This window comes from Carassius carassius, chromosome 36 (assembly GCF_963082965.1).
Source record: "Carassius carassius chromosome 36, fCarCar2.1, whole genome shotgun sequence".
Classification (NCBI taxonomy): Eukaryota; Metazoa; Chordata; class Actinopteri; order Cypriniformes; family Cyprinidae; genus Carassius; species Carassius carassius.
In genome coordinates this window covers 10,148,395-10,169,707 of record NC_081790.1, presented here as the reverse complement: position 1 = coordinate 10,169,707, position 21,313 = coordinate 10,148,395, and the positions used below count along the sequence as shown (strand labels likewise).

At 35.8% G+C, this 21,313-nt stretch overlaps 1 protein-coding gene across 3 annotated transcripts in view; it reads right to left on the bottom strand.

The window, feature by feature from the left end:
* Window positions 1-20,566, bottom strand: part of rxraa (retinoid X receptor, alpha a) — a 156,085-nt gene extending 135,519 nt beyond the window's left edge. The window contains exon 1 of one of the 3 annotated variants that reach the window (XM_059526197.1): window positions 20,138-20,566. In XM_059526197.1, coding sequence (XP_059382180.1) covers window positions 20,138-20,168 — 31 coding nt within the window. In that variant the 5' untranslated portion in view covers window positions 20,169-20,566. The remainder of the gene's footprint in view (window positions 1-20,137) is intronic. The other 2 variants (XM_059526194.1, XM_059526196.1) reach the window with 2 other exon arrangements.
* Between the last annotated feature and the right edge of the window lie 747 nt (window positions 20,567-21,313).

Below are 21,313 nucleotides of genomic sequence, written 5' to 3'. Positions count from 1 at the left end.
TTCATCTTTTCCTTTCTTGGAAGCACAGATGACATGCCCTCAGCAGAACCATGGCCCCAAATGTTCCTCTCCATCTTACAAAATCAGCCCTTTTTCTTTCATAAGTTCATGACAACTGTATCAACAATCTCAGCAGATAAAATCTTGCTTGAAGCAGCAATATTTAGTTTTCCTTTCCTCGAGAGTCGCTAACTTTTTCTTCCTGTCTTAATTATGCTGTACTCTTCCGAAACTATCCGCGCTTTCAACAAGTGTGGAGTCAGCTGGGCGGGCTGGATGTGCCGAGAGTTTTTGTAGGTCGGCAGTGAAATGAAGTGAAGAGAAAATGAACGGTATTATTGCAAAAGAGTGGTCAAACCGCTGATGGTGGTGGTTTCACTTCAACCCTACAGTGAGAAGAAACAGAGAGAGGTTGACTCATACTACTGCTAATTCAAAGATTTACACGGTGATGATTCTCAAAAATGTACTCAAATTATCTGTAATCTGCATTATCATCACTTTAAATGGGGTTTCTCACATGACTGCATTATGAGTGGCAGAAAAAAATATATCAGATCCACTTTTGCTCACTCTAAGCTCAATTTGAAGTCTTCCAAGACTAAGTTTTGAGAATTAATTTAACATGTTAATTTAACCAATCTGACAAAATATGTTTGTTCAAAGGTTTGGGGTCAGTAAGATTTTTTTTTTCAATAATAATAATAATAATAATAATAATTTTATAATAATTTTATAAATACTCGCAATAGCTGCATTTATTTGATCAAAAACACAGTAAAAAATTTTAATAATGTGAAAATTAAAAAAAAAATTATACTGAAATACAAAAGATTTCTGAAGTGTAATTTAATTCTGTGCTGGCAAAGTTCAATTTTAAGCTGTCATTACTCCAGTCTTTAGTGTCAAAAATCTTTTTAACATGCTGTATTAACGCTCAAGAAACATTTCTTATTTTCACAGTTGAAATATTATAAATATATATAAGCAACTATTGTCAACTATGAAATATATGTCAAATTGATTAATCATGATAAATCGCATCCAAAGTAAAAGTTTTGTTGACATACTATATGTGTGCGTACAATGTACATTTATTACGTATATATAAATACAAACACAGCATATTTTGATATAATAAAAATCATACATAAATATGAATTTATGTAAATATATACATGCATGTATGTTTATTTATATATCCATATAAATATATTCTGTACACACACTTATATTATTTTGGATATGATTTATTACGATTAATAGATTTGATAGCCCTGAATCTCAAAATGATGTCAGTTGTATCAAAATGTAAAAAGTGAGATAAAAATGATTCCTTTACCCATTCATAATCTGTACGTATTGGCTGTTTTTCCATGCCCTTATTTTTGCATGAAGTAGACAGTAACAGAAACAACACCCTACCCAGTCGGCTGGCCAACTTCCTGTGCTCTGCGGTGAGGCACTTCAAGGGCTGGGTATCACAGGCAGGTAGGTGATTTTTTTTTTTACGACTTACTTGAAAGCTTAGTAGAAGCAAAGGTGAACAGAAGGGGCTTTGGCACAGGCACACAATAATGCAACAAGCAACATCAAGAAAGTTTAAAAGCAAGCAGGTGGTTTGCACAAACATGGGGCAACCTGTGGTAAAACGAATCTTTTTTCCCCTCATATACCATCAATTCACACTCTCTCTTCAATCAATACACTCTGCTTTTTTATTTACCACCCTCTGAGCCAGACACAAGATTCGGTTGGACAGAGACAGCTAGAGTCTTAGCCTGCTGCATGTGAATCAAAGAGGCAGAGACATGAAAAATTCTCCTTTCTATGCACGGTCACATTCGGTTGTGCCAATGACAATTCTCGGCAGCCTCGCTCACTTTCTATTCAATGTATTTCCTTGTCTACACACCCTTCAGCCTGCCACAGAACCTACAGCTGTATCTACATCTAGTTTTCTTGAACTTTCTACCTCAATACTATATCTATGCAACATGCTGGAATGATATTGAATGATATGCTATCAAAAATTTCCTGACCGTACATGTCCAAGAAATGTAAATAATTTACCAGTATCCTGTGTAAACATGAAAAACCATGATTTATGCTTAAAATCTACACAAGAAGGAAAATTAGCTACAGTTTTTGTAAATTCATAGACATGCATTTGCATGTCACATTATCCATAACCAAAACACAGTGGCCCCAAAATGAGTTTGTTTTTTCATCAGAACATATTTAGAGAATTGCTCACCAATTGATCCTCTGCAGTGTCAGAAGAACGATGATAAAAACACAACAATAATCCACAAGTAATCCACATGACTCCAGTCAATCATTTAATGTCTGGTGAAACAAAAAAGCTGTTTGTCTGTAATAAACAAATCCATCATTATGACATTTAACTGCTGTTTCTGGCCAAAATAAAGTAGTCCTCTATCCATAATATTGCTTAAAAAAATAAAATAAAATAAAAGTTATCTTGTTGAAATCAGAAGAGAAATAAGCATTTACAAGCCAAAACATTCAAAAACACTTCTAAACAAATATGTTGGTGGATTTTGATGAGGACAGTGAGAGGACAACAGGGAATGGACTTTTTCAATGAAGGAAGCATTATAATGAATTATGGATTATGTATTTTGGCCAAAAGCACACAAACATTTTTACAAACATGCTGCTTTTCACTTCACAAGGAGTTATCTGTTCCAATAAAGAAACAAGCTCTTTTACATTTTGTTTGGCATGAGGGAAGTACATTTTCAGCAAATTTATATTTTTGGTTAAACTATTCCTTTAAGCCACACTTCGAAACCTAACCAACTAATTTACAGTATGTGAAATAAATGCTTGAATGCTGTTTTACAAATAAATGAAAAATGCTTCAGTTTTAATTATATATATATATATATATATATATATATATATATATATATATATATATATATATATATATATATATATATATATATATATATATATATATATATATATATATACATATATGTATATATATATATATATATATATACATATATATATATATATATATATATACATATATATATATATATATATATTATTATTATTTTTTTTCAAATGTTTTTTGGATGCCACTATAAATCCATACTAAATCTCTAAGACCATCTTTTATACTATTTTGCTAATGTTCAAAATACCACAGTATAAGTTCAGACCTCTCACTTTAGTTGTCAGCTCTGTTGTGGTACAGTATACGAATGTTGGTTTTTCCATTGAACTTTACGAGAAGTTATGCCACTTCCTGATAAGCAGTAATTATAGCAACAGATATAGATGGCAAGCGCAAACATCTACAGCAATAATAGATGCTCTTTTGTTCGCTTTTTTTAACAGGGTTCGCTATGAGTGGTTTACCAACCACACTCCTGCTGCTACCAATGTGTTACAAACATTTCTTCACAAAATATAAAGCCATATGCCTCTGAGCACACCGAAACCCATATAGGAGACCAAGAGAGAAAATAAATTAGAGCAACTGCCTTTGGGACACACAAAAAAAAGGAGTGAATTTATCATAGCAGATGTGATGGAGTGCATGGAAAGTGTCAGGTGCTAAAGAGAATGAACTAGAAGCAGAGCTCAGCGCCATCACAGTCAATACGGATGTCACAGCCTGGTGACAACATGATAGTCTGATTATTGTAGAAAGTCGGTCCCCACTCAGCTCCCAGACACTAACTCGATGCATTCATGACTAAGGATCTTTTCTGTAACTGAATAACTGCTCTCTGCTGTTTGATACAGTGTGGATTTACAAAGCATACAAAGATGAAAGGCCACAGAAACCTACAGAAATATATATATATATATATATATATTTTTTTCCATTGAAACCTGGAGATAAAAACAAAGTTTTAAGATTTTAAACAAAAGGCTGAATAGGAAACCTACCCTTGCCATCATCTTACACTCAAGTTGAGTTATTCTTTAAAAACAACAATAATTTAATAATACTGTTAAAAACACGGTAACATCTCAAAATGATTATAATTCTTTCATAATGTACACTAAAACTATGTGAAGCATAAATAGTATAATAGTATAATAATTTTAGGTTTAAGTTGTTAATTATATTGGTCTCATGCTTTAGCTTTTAGTAATTCATTGTGGTTTATACTTGATGCTTCAATTCACTTGTAGCATTAGTTTCTATTGATTTGCTTTTAAATGTTTTGGACTTTCAATTCAACTTGTCATTATAATTAGGTTTATTTTATACTTCCTAATAACATAAAATAAGAATAATGCAAAGCAGAAAGAAAAAAGAAAGAAATGCACTTGCTATAAATCGCTTCAAAAGAAAGAAAGACTAGTGCTTATTTTTTAATCAGTATTGGCTTTAAAAAAAATCACTCGCCAGCAAGGCCTACAATGGAAAATTGGCATTTAGTAAATTGGTCTTCGGGTTTGTGTATTCAATAGGAAACAAGAACAGACGCTCTTATCTGCCTCAGATCACATGCAGAAGCACAAGCTGGGCAGATGGGGCTTTGAACTCATTTCAGTATTCGATTTGGTCCGTCTAGCAGATTCAAAACAAGTTACAAAGGGCAAAACACGGAGCTGTAACTAAAATAGATGTGCATCAGTGTTGCACAAAGACACATGGTGCGTTGCAAACTCTTTCCACACTCTGTTTGTGCCCTGGTTCTGGAAGCACAGAAAAGTCCTACAATAATGCAAAGTATGTGTTTTGCTCGTACCTGTTACTGGTGTGAAATGACTGTGTGTCTGTGTGAGTCATACCTGGTTCAACCAGATATAACCCTCAGACTAGCCCCTAAACATCTGCCACCCACATGTCTGGTCCACCTACAGACTCCTGCACGTGGCCTTATGCTTTTAACTCACTGTTATGAATTTAAAGTCATCACAAAACAGATTTTAATCTATAGATAATTTATTACAACTACATTTTAAATATATATTTGCACCATATTTTTTTATTTTTTTGTTTGTTTGTTTTATTTAAATATTTTTTAAAATCTTAAATAAAAAAATATTTTATAAATTATAATATAGCTTCATAATTTTTGCCATATGGGCAGGTGGTTATTATATTTTGATAAAACATGGCAAAAACATTTTTTTTTAAATATTTATTTATTTATTTATTTTGCATAACATGCACCAATTAATTTGATTTCATACAAATGAAAATGTCAAAAAAAAACATCAATCTGAAATCAGTCTCAAGCACAATGTCTTTAATCATTTATTTCTGTAGCAGGAATTTCAATGACTGGGTCTAAATCTATCCCCTTCACAAAAACATGAGATCCCGAGTGTCTGGTAAATTTAGAATTTGAATTAAGGTCCTTGAGATATTCGTCAGTGCCTCGCTGACTTTGGTCACTGATTTTCTGTGACGGTCCTCTTGGTACATGTGGATCTGGGACTAAGCATCAGATGGGAGAAGAGAAAATATGCACTTACATATATATCCAATATTCATGCCCTGAGTGGCGAGGCAGCTCGCAGTCATTAGTACACTTACACTCTCTCTGACAGGCCTGTCTCAGACTCATCAGACAGGCCTTCTGAAGTCATGTTCCTCTGCAAAAATCATGAGCCTGTCACCAGCCGCCTGCCTCTCACACATAGAAATGTCTCCATTTCTTCTTCATTTTCTTCTCTTTCTCTCTCTCTCTGTCTCTCTCTCTCTCTGTCTCTATTGGTTATGACTGTAACCATATTCGAAATATAAAAGTCCACCAAGGTAAACATGATGTTACCAGACAGATGATATTATTCTATCATGAATAAATAAATGATTGAATAAAATATTAGGGTTGGTCTCTAAGCAAGTGTTTTTACTTTAAACGGATATAATACTGGAGTCTAAACTGGGTTTCATTGTATAGATATCATATATTTAAATTATGTTTTTATCAATATAGTGTTTAAAGTGCATAAATCATTACTCAATAATAAAGATGCAGTTACTTTATGTACTTAAAAAAAATCTTAATATGCTTTTTTTGTCTTGTTTTTTGATTTGTTCACTGGGAATAAAACAAAACAACTTAAGATATTAAGTATAAGTAACTGTCAATGGCAGACTTTTTCCACTTATTTTAAGAATAAACAGATGAAAAAACTCCCCCAGTGGCACAAGATAAAATATTCATCTATTTAAGAGAGATTCTTTGAAAATAAACTATTTTGTTTGTCAAGTAAATTGATCTTGTTTCAAGGATATTTCCTCTTTTTTTTGTAGTGTGCAGCCCACCTAAAGTGCCATAACTGTAAAAAAGCAATGTAAATCATTAAAAAAACCTTCACTACAAGATATCATTAATTATGCACAAAAGATCTTCACATTCCATCAGTTACATACAGTTTACAGTTGTAAAGTAAAGATCACAGGAACACAGTTTAATAACTTTCCCAAGACTCTTTTAGTTTGTAATATGTGAGTGAAAACAAACACTCATCATAAATCATTTTCATAACAGAACTTTAGAAAATTCACAAGATCAATATTCAAATAACTCGCAACAATTAACATGGCCAGCTGAATCTAATAGAAATCTTAATCAATTAAGAATAACGGAATAAATAGAGAAAAAAAAACAAATGTTAGTCTTATTGTGATAGCTTTTTATTTACTGAACAGCCAAAACACTTCTTTACAATGTCTTATTTAATGTTATGAACAACACAGAATACATAAAAATAAAATACTTTTAAAAGACGGAAAGAAGAAGATCACAAATTGAACTATAAATGTAGAATTAATGTGAAGCATCTAATTTGTGCGTCACTAGCCTCACCACACTAATAACTGTTTTCAAACACGTTTCCCAGACATTCTTCCTGCCTATCATTGGTCAGCCAAGTAGACTATATAACCAAGTAGGATACTATATTTAACAAAGCAATTTTTCAAACAACACTCAAACAACTTGTTTTCACTGCATAATCTTTTTGAATAGGAGAACATTTCATCATATCAAAATAAATATCAAACACATAAATAACACACATCATCTTTAAAAAGTGTTTCATAAATCAAATTCAGTTTCAAAAAGTAAGGTTTTTCCAACCTTGATAGATGATTTGTAATAACCTTGAAAGATAGGCGGGTTGGGACGCTCACTTTCTTTCTCTTTTTCTTTCTCTTTCTCTCTCTACCCTGAATTTTTCCCAGCCTGAAGCATTTTTTTCTGATCATTTTGTGACTCCACCTTCTGTGGTCTTCACAGAAAACTGTGAAGTGAAAAACTTTTTCTGGCCTTTTCATGCCAGTAACCAAATGAGTTACGTAGTGCATTGCTCAAAGCGAAAAAGTCTGTAACAACGTCCAAAAAAAGACGAAACATTGGTACATGTACAGTATTCCTCAACAGAGCTCACCACTGTCTTGTGAATCAGACAGATAATGACATCTTGTTCACATTAAACTTGATTATATTCTTCAACTTGGGAGCAACTTGGATGTGTCTCCTGCCCTTTCAAATATGAAGGCCAAGTTGAGGTGCAACAGCTCGGTTTATGACCCAAGAGGGGAAGTTTCCCTCTGATATGCGTGTGTCCTCCAGGCCAAAAGGAGTCCAGGGGCACCATTTGTCTCCATAACCTACAGACGTAAACAATACGTTGGTCCACCTGCTCCAGCCATTAACAGGCCCAAAGAGGGCTGACGATATCATCAGCCTTAACAGGACTACCCACTGGGGAGGAGGCTATTAGGGCCTGGGGGAGACCAATAAATCTCCATAAACATCACCCAGATGCTCTGCCTCAGTACTGAGTTAATGCACAACGGCTTCCCCGCTCTGCTCTCTAGGGAATATGCAGCACTACAAGGAAAACTTGCCTTTTATCACAAATCCCGCTCGAAAGAGTCGGATTGGCGTTAAAACGCCTGGAGAGAACAGATTAAGAAACCTCAAAGAGAGGAGAAACTTCCTCATGGTTTACAAAAAGAGTTACTGTGCCTGAAGAACCAAAGTTGATCTCTCTAGTGTGTTAGCACTGACATGGAATAGGATTAGTCCTTGACCAAACAGCGATTGTGGCATCGGACTCTCCATTCAAACAGGTTTCTTCAGCCTGACCATGTCGGATCGAGCAGCAAGCGTGCATCGCCTGTGGCCACATCTTTCGTTATGACCACCACTTCCATGAATGAATCTCACGACCTCTTTAGCTAAACTGCTACCGGCGTCGTTTGGCTGTGGGCCTGGTTCCCCTTTCTCACACATCACAGGGAACGTTCACCAGGCACATCCTTCCTGTTGAGGAAACGCCTGTTTCCTTTTTTATCAGATGTTAAATAACACATATGCCTCTGTCAGCTTGACGAGAACTAAAAGAACATTTCTGGACAAACAACTTGTTTGCGGGCGCCTTCAAGTGATTACCAAGTTCCAGATGCATCTGAAATGCAAATCACAATGACAAATGGAGGTAAAAGGTCATTATATTCATTAAATAGAATGCCATGCTCAACCTGTCACAAATTCCAGACATATGACGTGTGAGACTTAAGTTTTGTGTAGCTTGAGGGTGTCTGCCACTGTTGCCTCATGAATGCACACCTCGTACTCACATGTGCAAACACTGGAAAGGAAGTTCCCCGTACTTCACTGCAACCCTGACACACACCTTCCCATCTTTTACCAGTTTAGCCACATGAAGAGGTGGTGAACGCCTTCCCCTACCTCCGTGGCGATGTATCACTTTACCAGGTCACCGGCTTTCTCTGTGTCATTGTGGGGACACATTGCTCACCTCTTGACTTCTTTACCTCTTGAACTGGCAGGAATTTTCCCTTGATACAAGTCGTGACTGCCAGCTGTCATTTTCTACTACTTAATAGGAAAGAGAGAAAAAGTGAGCCTCAGGAAGGGACGGTGTCGGTGAAAGTGAGAGTTGGATATAAGCATCTCGGCTTATTTGTAGAGTCCCTCATCAAAGTTGAATGACTGAGTAATTGGTTTGTAACAGTAACACTTACTTGGCCATCAATAATGGCCATGCAAGCTTGGGTAAAATTACTTCGCTGGTGGGGAGCGTCGTCAGGTTTCAGCGCTATTATGATCTGAAGGGACATGGTTATGTTGGACAAATATTTATGCAGTGTCGGGTTACTTGGAACATCCTAACAAGAGAACACAAGAATAGACGGGGTGATTGAGAAGTCAAATACACATGTCCAACATTATTATCTAATCTAAAGATCTCAAAGCAAAACAGTAATGATATGATTGTAAGAATCAGCTTGAAGATTAGGAATGAGAATTGTTAATGGTTCAGATTTTTATTATTTAGCAGTTCCATTAATTACAAGAAATGTAAAAAGAAAAAAGAAAAACAGAAATACAATTGCATAGCCTAATGATGAGATTTAAATAAATTGATTTTAATACATTTGGTGACATAAATATGACCCATTAATGAACCTTAACTTGCATTAAATATCCCATAAGAATGTAACATATAAGCTTCTTACTGATCATGCTATACGTTCTTGATTCATTAAAAAGAAATGGCTCAGAAGAGTCATTCATTCAGGAATCAGACTACACCAGTCATGTTGTGTTTATGATTCATTAAAAGAACCGGCTCAAAGAATAATTCACTCAGGAATCACACCCATCAATGCTGTTTGTCTTTGATTCATTAAAAATAACTAACTCAAGAGTCATTCATATGTGAATCGGACATCACAAGCTTGATGATGAACATGAAGATGATGAATGCACGGCATGTTCTTCAAACTTGAGCAATATATTGCATACTCAGTCCAGAGAGACTTTTTCAAACACTTAGCAGTCAGAAAAAGACTACATAGTGCAAAACACAAGGTCACCCTCAACTTTCATAGCCCTAATCACACTTTCTGAGGAAAAATCTAAACCCTTTTGCTACTCAAAACCATCTTGAGGTTATGATCCCAGACTGTGATTTGGTTTCCTCCTCTCTGCTCATGTTCCCTCCTTTTACTCTTTCCTCAGTGCAACAGAACGCTTGAGATGATGTGATGATGTCATCTCGTATGTTAATTCCACACAGGATCACATCAAAACACCTGAAAAAAACTAAAACACATCTGCAGATCTCTGGGGTCATACACACAAGCTCTGAATTAAGATATGATCTGATATTTGCAACTGGAAAAAGTTGTTGCAGCACAAAAAACAGAAGGTGGAGAGAAAACTGAGCTTGTTCAATAGACTAAGACTTAGACTAAGAATGCTGGTGTGCCATATGTCCGCATCCTCTCTGGTTTCCCATAAGCCCCTCCTTACCTCCCCAGAGATGCACAGCTGTGGGACCTCTGTTTGAACCCCCAGCTGGGGGTTGAAAAATGCTTCCCTCCAAGACATACACACTCAAACACACACACACTTTTTAGAGTAATCATAGCCTCATACGGGGCCAAACTTTAAAGCTCGGGATCACTTCCCTGTGGTCGCTGCCCAGGCAGTAAACAGATCCAATGGGCAGCTCACCTGAGAGAGCTAATGCGGAACCCTATCAGGTCTTCTCGGATGTCCGGCCTTTTCCACTGCCACTCGGGCAAGGCTTTGAGGGCATGCGGAGAGCGATCATGGTGATACCCAATCAAACGTAGTAAATCCTCTCAGCAGTCAGGCATAGTGATATAGTTGCATTCATTAATGGCGTGAAAACTAACTCACGTTCTCTTCGCATATGAAGTAGATGACAAATTTAAGTCCAATGATTCACAAAAACCAATAACATATGCCTTGCATAGGGAGGAGATCACACTACTTCTTGAAGCATAATATCAAAACAAACAATGAGAGGTTGGGATCCGTCTGGGCCCATACACAAGGGAGTCTTGGGATTAATTACCTAGTGGTGACTAATCATTCCTGTTCAGCTTTGAGTGGGAAACTTCATTTGGAAGCACAAAGTCTCTCCACTCAACAATTCCAAACTAGCACAATCTTTTCACTTTGAAATTATTCTTGTTTGATCTTTTTTAGGATGATAATAAAGTTGCAAGGCAGAAATCTACAAAAAAGCTACAATTTTGCATATATGACTAAAGTAGTCATAAATAGACATGAACAGTATAAACATACACACATACTGTATATGTGTATATAAACCCATTTAACTTCCACATTCTGTTGTAGTCCTGTTAAAAATAGTACCGGATTTGATTTTATTCATCAGGAACTGAATGTTGTCAAAGGGAGGGGATGTAAAAAAGATGAATTCGCAACATCTACTGAAAATGTTAATAGTTATAAAGAAGCATCAAGTTACTGCTTTTAATAAAAATCAAGTCAATGTATTGTTTTATATTGGAACAACAAGCATTGCACAATAAGATCAGAAATTAAAAAGAAAAAGAAAAGTGTTGATACTGATTTCATGTCACATGCAAGCTTAAAGTGAAGACAATAAGATCAATTTCACTTTGGTTAAAAGTGCTTGCTTTAGTGAAAGCAGATGGTGAAATGAGGAGTAGACAGCTCATAAAATACACACTTTCTCTCATACTTATATTTTCGTGCACACAGTGCCCTTAAAACAGATCAATCTCTCTGTGAATAAGTCCAAGTGGTCAAAGCTCACCTCCAGTGGAGAAAAAAGGCATTACATGGCTTGTCATCTCAGCATGCAATAGTCTATAAAAATCCTAAAAGATTTAAATAAAATATACAAGCAACTTGAATTTGAATTTTTGGCTAAATATTTATTGTGTTTATACATTTCATGATGCTCTGATCTGTTCAGTTTCGTGTCAGCAGGGCTGGAAGTGAAGAGATGGCCCTTCAAAACAAACCTCCTTCTGTTTCCATTCCTTGTCTTTACTCATTTGTCTCTGTTAGGTCAGGGCCAGACAACAGCATCACCATTATTAATATTGATCTGAGGTAGTTATGATCGATTTTCTCTAACCCATCATCTTCGGTCATTTTTGTGGGTCAAGGGGCCTGGATGCCTGGATATTTTTTTTACATATATTAATTCTACAGAAATGCATATAAAAAAAAAAAAAAACTTTATTTATATATTATTTGAACAAACAAATACATATGTACATATGCTTCTCTGGAAGTCTATAAGGAGTCTCTTTCAATTAATGCATTTTTGTATTTTCTTTATACAATGATTGGACATGCTTATAAATGGCTTTGCCACAAACAGCCAATAACAAACTGACGGACAGTGTTGATTTAGTTTGACGTTCATAATCTTGTTTAATGCAAGTTACCATTTGTAATTTGTAATTGATAACTGACATCTGTTCACTCTTGAGCCACAAATTTACCACATGAGCTCTGTTTGGCAATATCTCTCCACTGTATGTGCTTATTCAAGTTTGGAAAGAATCACTCTGTGGTCTTCACTGGGTGCCTGCAGGACTAACAGACACTGGTTTTAACATTAACGAGGCAAGGCTTACCAGCCCATTTTAGCTACACACATTTCTTCACAGTAGATAAAATCTTTCAACAACTTTAAGCAGAATACAAATGAGAGGTCACAAAGTAGAAATGCACGTCATTAAGAATTTCAAAGCCGTCAGACCAAAAGGCTACTGAAACAGTGTAAGATTTGGCTGTCTAGACCTTTGCTTTGGAAATAAACACCCCTAAATGAAAATAAAGACACCAGCATAACCTAAAACTCACTATTTTCCGCTGTGCTTTAAGTAAAGTCAACAAAGAGTCCAAACGTAATTTGAGCCAATTTTGGGCTGGCATTGCATTATGGGAGAGGAGAACCGACACACATTCAGACATTTACAAGGGAACATTACAGATCGATATATCAGCAAATGTAAAAGCCTTATACTTGTGGACAAACAAGCAACTGAAAACTACTGGAGGCACTGAAGACTATAAAGAGCAACATGACGCCTAAAATTGTAAGCTAGTTTTAACTAGTCAGCTAGCCTCCAGATAGTCCAGCTTTGTCTAATTAAAGACCAACTTGGCCAGGTTGGGAGATCATCTATGACTAGCAAGCCATCTTAAGATTGGTTAAGATTTTTTTTTTTTAACCAACTAAGACTAACAAACTACCTTAAGACATCTGCTTTTTTCTGCTAAGTTTAATATACATACACTTGCAAAATTTGTATGTGTATTGTTTAGTAGTATGCTATTTCGAGGACAGCCACTGCATCCACTGGACAGGACGAGCCGAGTGTCTGAAATTCCCTTTTCTGACTGTTGAACACTGAATGTGCCATTACATTTGTCCCTTACAGTGGTTTCCCTCCTTCCCATATCCATTCTCAGCAATACTGAGCCAGCTAACCTTCCCAGAGACCAGCAGTACTTGCTGTCATGGCACTTGGCAAGAGTTGAGTGTGAATTAGACATGACAGGGTCACTGCCTCCCAGAGTCTTAACCCTCAAGAGAGAAGAGCCAGACGACAGAATACAATTGGACACAAGCATAAACACAAATGTCAATTTGTACTTCAATGAGTTGTCGCTTCCTGTTGTTTCTATATATTCATAATGTTTTGATGCAGAAAACATGCCAAAACAGTACAAAAGCCATCTGTTGTGTCTTTCAGATGAGATTCTGTACTTGCTTACACAAACTGATGACAAGTTGATGACAGCACACACACACACACACACACACACACACAAACTCATACAGTATATATTTTAAAAATATTTACATTTATACATTTATATATTCATATTCTTATATTATATATAAATATATTTAATATATAAACATACCATATTTTAAAATGCGTTAAATATATGCATGCATGTGTTTGTATTTATATATATACATAATAAATATACACAGTATACACACATATATCATGTAAACACATTTTTTTATGCAATTAATCATTTGTCAGCAATAAAAGATATATTGCATATATTAAGTATTTACATGGATGTGTGTTTATATACATGTGTTTATATAACTGTATATTTTTGTTTGACAGCACTTCGACCACCAGCAGTGATGATTACTGCGCCGAGGCTGAAGTGCTGCGAAGTGCTATTCCGCCATACATTATAGTCATCATTTTTATCCGCTTAGGAAATCGCGACTGTATAGTTTGTGTCACCATACTTACTCATGTAACTATGTTACTGTCTTTAAATAGGGAAAGCACTGAAGTGTTTGCTAGCTTCTAAATTCATCCCTGTTTGGATCCTAAGGAATAAATGCTAGCATAGTAGCGCCACGCGCAACAGCGATTGAGTGCATGCACTGAGATGGGAGAGGTACGTATCAACCCATCTAAGTTGAGGGAAGAACATAGTGGAATATGGAAAAACGGTGGCGTTTTCCTTTAAGTTGTATTGAATACAAAATATTTCTTTAATGTTTGTGTTTCAAGCAATTTGAATAAAATAAGCTACATAGTTCAGTAAATAACTATTGAGAAGATATTCTTAAATATATCACTGAATTCAAATGTAATGGCCTCTTCTTCAGTCTGCATGTATTTCAAACCAGGCCACATAATATATTTGGCATGAAGCACTGGCCTCTAATTCAATTTCCCCTCAAATTTGGCAGCACTGCTGCATTAGTTCACTGTGATCAATACAAAGATGTCTGCACTACCAAAAAAAAAAATAATTTTACTGTCTTCATTTCAAATTACATCATGCAGGAACATTAAAGTAAATTGTAGATAGATCCTGTTTCATTGTTTATTGTTTCATAGACAGTAATCACTTTCAGACGACTTTGATGTGGTGAAAGCACTGCTCCTTCCCTTCCTGTTTCCCTTCCCTGCTAGCCGCACAGTCTAATTATTCAAAGAATAACTGTGATTTATTTGATTAAACAGCATACGCTATGAATTAAAAACAAAAAATATACATTTTCAGTCAATTGGTGTGGTTTCCAATTAGTACATTTTCAACCACTGTGGTTAAAAGCCAGTCTTCACTTCTTCTCCTTGAATAATATTACGTCTTGTCTTTAAATAGGACATTTTTCTGCAGTATACCACAGTATCTATTCAACTCTGGTAGACCCAGTGAATGCGTTCAAACAAAGCACATTTGGGAATCATGATTTAGCCGCTGAATGGAGCTAATGGATGGGAAACAGGGTTTAGGGGGTTTATTGGGAGGCTGATGAACATACTCAAAGAAGTCAGTTCATTAGTCTTGGCTGAAAGCAGCAAGCACACTCGTGCAATCATGGTGCAAAAGTGCTCAGAGAGTGTGGTGTACCAAGCCAAACCAGAGAGTTTACACAACTTTAAAAGAGCAATCTACAGAGTGCTAAACACCACCTCACTGAATTTAAAGCATGTTCTGATGATAGTAAAGACAACCGCAGTGTACACACACAGGAGGAGTTTTACTTAGAGCTTGAGGGGGACAAAAGCCACATCTGAAGTGGGAATAAAGCTTGTACCACGAAAACGTGTTTTTGAACTATGGGATCAAGGTTTGGCTGGTTAGTTCAGGTGCTGGAAGTTGTTAGGGTCATGCATGATGAACGAACACCACTTTTCTTACTTTCTAATCAAAACAGCAGTTAGCTCTGTGCTAAGCAACCAGCCTAAGCATTAAGCTAACCAAAGGCTAAGCTTGTGAACCTATCCTGCCCCCCTTCACTTCCTGTCAACCAAACGTCCTATCAAAATAAAGACAAAAATGCCCAAAATTTATTACATTGATTAAAATACTCTACTGTTTAAAAGTTTGGGGGTCAGTAAGATATTTTAATGTTTTTGAAAGAAGTCTAATTTTCTTCTTTTTCTCGGCTGCATTTTTTTGAGCAAAAACAGCAATATTTTTACATTTTATTACAGTTCGGCTGTTTTATATTGTTTTTTATTTTATTTGTTATTGTTTTTTGTATTTACGATTATAATGCATTAAAAATGACAAAAAGATGACAAAACTGATAAAAAGAAGGTTCATAAGTACTGCATTTATTAGAAATGTAAATCTTTGGAAACATTAAAAATATTTTACCGTCACTTTAAATGAATATATAATTGCTAAATAAATTAAATAATGACTTAAAACTCCTTTCTTTCCCAAATTTTTAAACAGTAGTGTCATTCGAGGAATTGCAAAATGTTAATGTACAGTATGAAGAACAATGAAAATGTTGTCATCATTTATTCACCCTCATGTCATACCAAACCTGTATTAAGTTTCTTTCTTAGAATATTTTGAAGAAAGAATTTTGAAGAACCAAACATTTGTTGGTCCCCACTGACTTCCATAGTAAGGAAAGAAATACTATGGAAGTCTATGGGGACCATCAACTGTTTGATTACCAGCATTCTTCAAAATATCTTCTTGTATGTTCAGCATGAGAAAGAAACTCATACAGGTTTGGAACGACATGAGGGTAAGTAAATGATGAATTTTTTTTTCATTTTTGGGTGAACTACAATTTAACAGTAGTGTCAGTTTAGTATGTTAAATGTTAGATGACACCAGTAATCTAAATTGTACACATAACTATCTAATTTCAACTGATACAATACATTTTAAATATTTCTAAATATCTCTACATGGCTTACAGAAATACTTCAAGTTCTCAAAGCGGGTAGCTAAGAAAACTAATGCAGCTTTGCAGATCATATTCTAAAGCTTTTATCTTTGAATATCCAACAAATCAAATTAATATATATCAAATTGTTAGATCTGTACTATGTAATAGTCACCTACTCATAGCCCAAGTTTGGGTGATATCAGAGTATAAATTCTGCAGTATAGTTAGACTGAGTGGAGGTTGAGCACCCATGCATGAAGGATGGTTTAAACTTTGCTGGCGTGATCTTCTGCCCCATGGATTGGCCGCATGACTCTCTCCTCCCACTCAGTGAAAGCCTGCATGGTGAGCTGTCAAAGTTTATTACAGTCACACACTTCCACGATCAATAGAGCCTCGTCCTGAGACATGCAGAGAGAAGGAAGGATGCTGAGAGAGGCAGAGAAGGGCACTAAAAGGGACACATGGGGCAGAGAGATCAAGGGTAGAGGATGTAGTGATAATTTGTTCATGCCTCTTTTGCAACATGCATTTCAAGACATCCAATCTCTGAGTCTATAGAAATGCACAGTCAGCCACACTGTCAGAATTTCATAGAGACGTAATAAGGAACCATTAAGAAAATCGTAGTTTTGTGTAGTTGCCAATCTGATACTGTTGGCAGACGACTGTGTCACTTATGAGACAGCAGGATTTGTGTGGCTATGAGGCAGATGGAGAGATTTAGAGAGTTGCTAAACAGGAAAATGAGCTGACAAAGCACACCGAAGTCAAGCCCGGTCTAGACTGCAATTAAGAAATCTTTGTGAAATTATAGCCAGCTAATTCTTTAGCACATGACATGTGATAGCCAATGAGGATGATGAAAAGAGCTGATAATTATATGAATTAATATATTACCCTGCTGTCTGAACGAGGGTATGCCACAGAATTCTGTTGTCAATAATTACTATAGACTGAACCAAAGGAAAATTTATTTTACCTCTACAATATTTTATATGCTTTATAATACATGTATAAAACCAGTAATACAGTGTGTATATTATAATGTCCAGTTTTATTTATTAATGTAGTGTGATTTATTCCTGTGTCAAAACTGAATTTTCAAAAATGTCCAGTGTCACATGTCCTTTAGAAATCATGCACTGTAAATATTATTATTGTATTATTATAAATATTATTATTTACTATCAGTGTTTAATTATTAGTAATGGATCTTCTTATCATCAGTTTTGAAAACAGTCTTAGGCAAGGCAAGGCAAGTTTATTTATATAGCACATTTCTACACAATGGTAATTCAAAGTGCTTTACATAAAAGAAAGTAAAATAATAATGAAGAAAATAATAACAAGACTTAGCTGCTTATAGTTGTTTGTGGAAACCATGATACATTAAATTTTTTCAGAATTATCTGATCAATAATCACTTGATCAATGTAATGCACTATATATAATATTATTAAAAATTTAACATTATTTAACTTTTTTTTTTTAAATCTTACCTTCCCCAATCTTTCGAATGGTAGTGTACAGCAATTAGCTTCTTATTTAAATATTATAGTATCTGTATTCTGTTTATTTTTATGTCAGAATGATTTTGTCACCAAAATATAGATAAACAAACCCCCACACACCCACACTACCCATCTGAAATTTGGCATATACTGACATGTGTATCTATAGGCCACAAATAATAGTTTTTCTTATTGGATCACTGCACCCACAACATGCATGTCTGGTCAATTATTCAGCTAAGGACTTGTGGTTGTTTTTTGCACCTGAAATGTTGCAAGACGACCCAAATCTATCTGCTTCAGCAGTCTGACATAGACTTCAGTCCACATCTCACTATACAATTTAGCCCCTCCAACAAATTCCCCTCCATGCTAAAAATACTACTCAAGTAAATGTTTATTGATAATTGAATGTAATGGTTAAAACTAAAAAAGTGGTAGGTTAGGAAGCTTTCCTCTCTCAAAGAGTGCCTTGTGACACCGCTAATGGTGCTAGAATGAGTAAGATGCATTTGGAGGGTGTGAAAAGAACAGGGTGAATTTGAAAGTAAGCGGGAATACAGAAATAGATTACCAAAAGTTCTCAAAGTCTTGTGTTTTTAACCTCTCTGTTGCAATGCACAATACCGATCAAAACCAATTCATACCATTCCCTCTTAAAGGTCCGAACGCTATGTCCATCTGACATACAGCAGTACAGGGTGAAGTGTGAAGCTACTAACGCCTCACAGAAAACAATCTCTGGCTTTTGCAACAGCAGTAGCCTACATTCCAAAGCGCAGTACCAGGCCTGTTGCAAAATCAATACTCAACAGCCTCTCTTAACAAACACTCTGGCTCTTCCCATTACTATGAGAGCCACAGCCTGCCAAACCTCTGTCAGACTCATATTTTTGTGTTAAGATAGAATTCAGCATTTTCCTTTCTCTCTATTTTCTCTTTCTGTTTGTCCTAATGGATGAAATCCGTGGCCTTAGAGTGGTAGCAGAGCCAAACAGCCCGGCCTGCGGTCCAGCCATTACAAAAAATAGTGAGGATCAGCCTGTCCACCCTTGAAATGTTAAACCTGTGGTTATTTAGGTGGCTACACACAAAACACGCTATATTAGGACAAACCAGGGCACATAAATGTATAAGAGTATACATTTATTGCTCAAAAGAGCAGCAGCGGTTCGCCAACTAATATTTGCTACTCAGCCGAGTCCAAGATATTGCATTCAGGGCTCCTGCCAGGAGTGAAACCTGCACAGAAATATTTAGTATGCCAGAAGAATGACCTTTATAAAGTCCAAGTAAAAACCAGCTCAGTCACTGTCCAGTGGCATAAACCAACATTATATGCCAACAATCACTTGCTGGAAAATACATCATCGCCTTGTGACACAGCTTTAGGCTTGAATGCTTGAGTACTGTACAATTTATCAAATGGTTTAAAAGGTTTCCAAGAAGCACTTTAATCCAGCTGCAATTATCACAAACATCCAAACATTTAGAGTGCAACAAAGTACTTAATTAAATGCAGATGTTATGATTATAATGGATAAATATAAGTGCTGCATAAAGCAACTTACTAATAGGGAAATATTCTGCGTTACATACGCATTTGTGGCATAAAGTTGGTCATTTCAGCTACCTTATTTTCCTTATAAAATTGTATTTAAAAATTTTTTTTATCAAAAACCAAGCTCACAGCAAGGCACATAAAATGGAAGTGAATAGGATCAGAAATCTAAAATTATAATTTTTTTGTTAAGTTGCAGACATAATATTCACAGTAGTTTTAGGGTTTGCAGCAATCCATTGTCATAGCAATATAGTTGTACAATTTTGTGCTTTCCCCCCCCACACTGAAATCATGTGACAACTAGTCTTTTTATTGTTTACGGATTTGGCCCAATTACTTTCATTATAAGTGCCTCACTGTAACCCAAATTTCTGCTTTTTTTCAAAGAAGTCACAATTAATTTCTGTGGTAACTAACATCACACCACAAAATGCCGTCAATTGAGCTTAACTACCGAACCGAGAAAATTCCTTAAAGCCCTGAATGCTGTAGGCAGGATAATTAAGTGCAATAAAAAGCCCATCGGAAAACAGTCTAACATATTGCAGCCTTTCAGACTCACCCATGTGCATATCAAGGCAGAAGGGATCCATGAGGAACAGCTACAGCTGATAGATGGTTTGTCTGAATGATGACGGGAGCTATGCCAGCCTGCCGTGATCTCTTTAGAGAGCTTCTCTCCTCCTGACATGTACCTAGGACAAAACAAAAGGTTTCTTTGAGGCTCCTCTCAGAAACACACATCCATGAAATACCCCCCCCCCCCCCCCCTTCCGAGCAGGCATTTAAAGAATAGACTGTCCCCTGCTGCCGATCAATCTGTTAAGAACTCTCCATTCTCTCTGAATTAGGAAATCCTGGCTTTCTTCCACTGGAACGCTATCGAGAGTGAGCACAGCAGGATGGATTTCCAAAACAAGTCTTTCTCATGCCAAGTGGCACCTTTGTGTACAATTGAATTCCAGTAATGTTTGTTTCTCTGTTTGTTTTAGGTCCACGCAATGGCGTTGCATGTCTACACCTTGCAACCGAAGATTTCAAGATATGATTAAATCAGACATGCTTGTGCCATTCAAGTTGCTTTTTTAATTACTAAGAAGAAATATATATATATATATATATATAATAAACTACAATGATATGAAGCCTGTGGGAGTAAATGTATATATACCATGTCAATAACATGAATGGGAACTGGGTCTAACATGCACCAAAACAGGCGGCATACAAGTATCATTATATAAATGTACATACTGGGTGAAGTTTCCATATATTACTCATAATAATGAAGTTTGGTCAGTACCTCAAACAAAGACATATTAAGACATAAGACTTAGAATATACAAGAATGAACCAGATTTATAGACATAGTATGTTTTTTTGTCATTTTGGACAAAGACAACATAATTCATTTCTTCTTTAACACAACAACAGGATATAAATACTCTGATATGAAGTACTCTTAATAAAAGAATGAAAAAAACCCCCCTAATATCTAAATAGACACATGCATCAAAAATCAAGCTGGCCTATGCAAAAGTTAGATGGAGAAGAAAATCAATCCTGCGCCATGAAACCATGAATCCGGAAAAGCACTCAAAAATGGCCATAACAGAGTACATTTGCTGCATAATATTTCAACCTCCAAATGAGGCAATTAACTAAATCGCCTTGTCTTGACAACGTAATAAGGCAAGTTGGAGGAGCGGCACAGCAGAGATGCTTACGGCCGACTTGA